The 2,667-nt window shown below is 46.6% G+C and overlaps 1 protein-coding gene across 1 annotated transcript; it reads left to right on the top strand.

Moving 5' to 3' along the window:
• The first annotated feature begins 1,789 nt into the window (after positions 1–1,789).
• Positions 1,790–2,260, top strand: LOC137815707 (uncharacterized). The gene has a single exon (XM_068618819.1). It carries the CDS (start codon positions 1,790–1,792, stop codon positions 2,258–2,260), a length of 471 nt encoding a protein of 156 aa, XP_068474920.1.
• Positions 2,261–2,667: the final 407 nt, after the last annotated feature.

Genomic DNA, 2,667 nt, shown 5'->3' with positions numbered 1-2,667 from the left:
GTAAGAGGTGACGCTCAAGTCAAGGATGCTCCAGATGGTGACACGTGTACAGCTGGATGCGAGCCACGTGTCCAGATGTGTAACTGTCAGGAGAGAGAAAATGCACAGGTATATAAGGAATCCTAACGAACTTCTGAGGTACGCGCGTTTGAGAATACTTCTTTTACGCTTGTGAGAACTAGAGTACGCTGAGAGAGAATATTGCACGGTTCATGAAGTTCTTAGTTTTCTCTTAGTATTTTGGTGGTTCAGTCGCTGACTTGGGCGTCGGAGCGTAATCGGCCGCAGCGGCGCCGTTCTGTCTTTTGCAGGTTCTTGAGGTGAATCAAGACGAAGGACGGAAGCTAGCACGGTGCAAAGTCGATCCAGATTTGACGAGGCAAGGCTCTTGCGTTCTGGTCAACGGGCAGGAGCAACAACTAAGAGTTCTTCAAGAAGTTCTGAGATTGATTAAGAGTTGAGAGATTGATCAAGGTGTTGGAATAGGATTCTACTTGTATTGATTTCAGATGTTTTTGTAACAAGTGTAATCATTGTAAACTGTTGAACAATTCATGTGTGTGTTTTGCTGAGATTGGTTGTGTGTTCTTGAGGTGTTCATGATCAGCAATCTTAGTGTTGGCCAAGGAGAGTGTGTTTCTTGAGGTGTTCAAGGTCATTCTCTTGGTTGTGGTGTAAGTGATCAAGTGGTGATTGCTTAGTGGTTATCCTTAGGGTTTCTGAGAAGACTGGATGTAGCTCTTGTTTGGAGTGAACCAGTATAAACAACTGTGTACAATTTCTCTATCGCTATCTCTTTAATTCAGTTTTGATATTTTGGAACTGGTATAAACAATCGATTGTTTCGATAAAACAACCGATTGTTTTCCAGCTTTGTGCTTTTGCTGTTTGTTTTGGAAAAACTGAATCCTTAATCAAGGTTCTTTTGAAGAATTTTCATTCTAAGCTTAAAAGTTTTCAAAAATCTTTCTTAAACAATTCACCCCCCCTCTCGTTTAAGGCCATATATTCTAACAGGAATGTCCAAGCATACGTGGATGACATGGTGGTCACCTCCCAGCAGAGGGAGCAACACGTAGAAGATCTAGAATAGCTATTCACCACAATAGCTAAGTACAGTTTAAAGTTGAACCTTGAGAAGTGTGTGTTCGGGGTAGAAGCAGGCAAGTTCTTGGGGTTCGTACTCACCGAACGTAGGATAGAGGCGAATCCTAAGAAATGTGCTGCGATGATAGCAATGAGGAGCCCCGTCTCAGTAAAGGAGGTGCAGTAGTTGACAGGGCACATGGTCGCTCTGTCCAGATTCGTGTCGGCAGGGGGAGATAAGGGGCATCCTTATTTCCAATGCCTGGAGAGGAATAACAGGTTCGTATGGTCCAGGGAGTGCAAAGAGGCGTTCCTAAAACTAAAGGAGTACTTGACCAGTCCACCAATGTTGTGCAAGCCACAGCTGGGTACCCCACTTCGCCTGTATTAGGACCAGGTGCAGAAGCCAATCTACTTTGTCAGCAAAGTATTGCAGGGGCCAGAGGTGAGATACAAGGCCATAGAGAAAGCAGCCCTGGCAGTAGTGTTCTCAGCGCGAAGACTTCGCCATTACTTCTAGAGCTTCACCGTAATAGTGATGACAGACCTTCCCATTCGCAAGGTCTTACAGAAACCAAATGTGGCAGGAAGGATGATGCGATGGGTAGTAGAGCTATCAGAGTTTGATGTGCAGTATGCGCCCAGAGGCCCTATTAAAGGCTAGGTTTATGTTGACTTCGTGGTAGAGCTCTCCTCGACAACCATGCACCAAGAAGGAGCAGGTTTCAGATCGGTACTCTTTGTAGACAATTCCTCCAACCAACAAGGTAGTAGGGCTGGGGTCATCTTGGAAGGGCCAAACGGGCAACTGATTGAGCAGGCCCTACGGTTCGCTTTCAAGGCTAGTAACAACCAGGCAGAGTATGAGGCCCTAATCGTTGGAATGCTACTAGCTAAGGAGATGGGTACGAGAGGTTTGCTGGCAAAGAGTGACTCCTTGTTAGTCACAGGTCAGGTCATGGGAGAATACCAGGCTAAACACCCTCAGATGGTCGCATATCTAGAGTACGTCCAGATTCTGAGGGAGACGTTTGAGGTATTCGAGTTGGTCCACATGCCCAGAAAACAGAATGCCCGAGTTGACTTGCTAGCAAAGCTCGCCAGTTCAGGCATGGGGGGGCAGACAAAGGACAGTCACCCAGGAGACTCTGAGGACACCTCAAACTGCCACTGATAATACGGTAGAAGTCCAGTAGATCAACACTTCGAAAGGGGTGAAGAGGAGTCATCGATCGTTGACGCAGGAGACGTTATAAACGCCCAGAATAAGCATGTACCCAGTTGCTGGGGAAGGGTCGTTGCAAGTTTGCCTAGTCGAAATAGGAGAAACTTTGATGACACCCTACCAACGGTACTTGGCTGATGGGGTGCTCCTGCTAGAGCCTACGGAGGCTCGGAAAATCAAGAAAAATTTGAGCAAGTACACCTTGATCGACGGAAAATTTTTCAGGCATGAGTTCACTCACCCGATCCTGGTGTCTGTAAGTGGTGAGCAATGCACGCGCATTATGGAAAAACTTCATGAAGGGATATGCGGAAGCCACATCGGCATCCGATCTCTCCCGTCAAAGGCCATTCACG

This window comes from Phaseolus vulgaris, chromosome 1, assembly GCF_000499845.2.
Source record: "Phaseolus vulgaris cultivar G19833 chromosome 1, P. vulgaris v2.0, whole genome shotgun sequence".
In the NCBI taxonomy this organism is placed as follows: Eukaryota; Viridiplantae; Streptophyta; class Magnoliopsida; order Fabales; family Fabaceae; genus Phaseolus; species Phaseolus vulgaris.
Note: the sequence above shows the minus strand (reverse complement) of the source record. Positions and strands in the feature narration are given on the sequence as shown.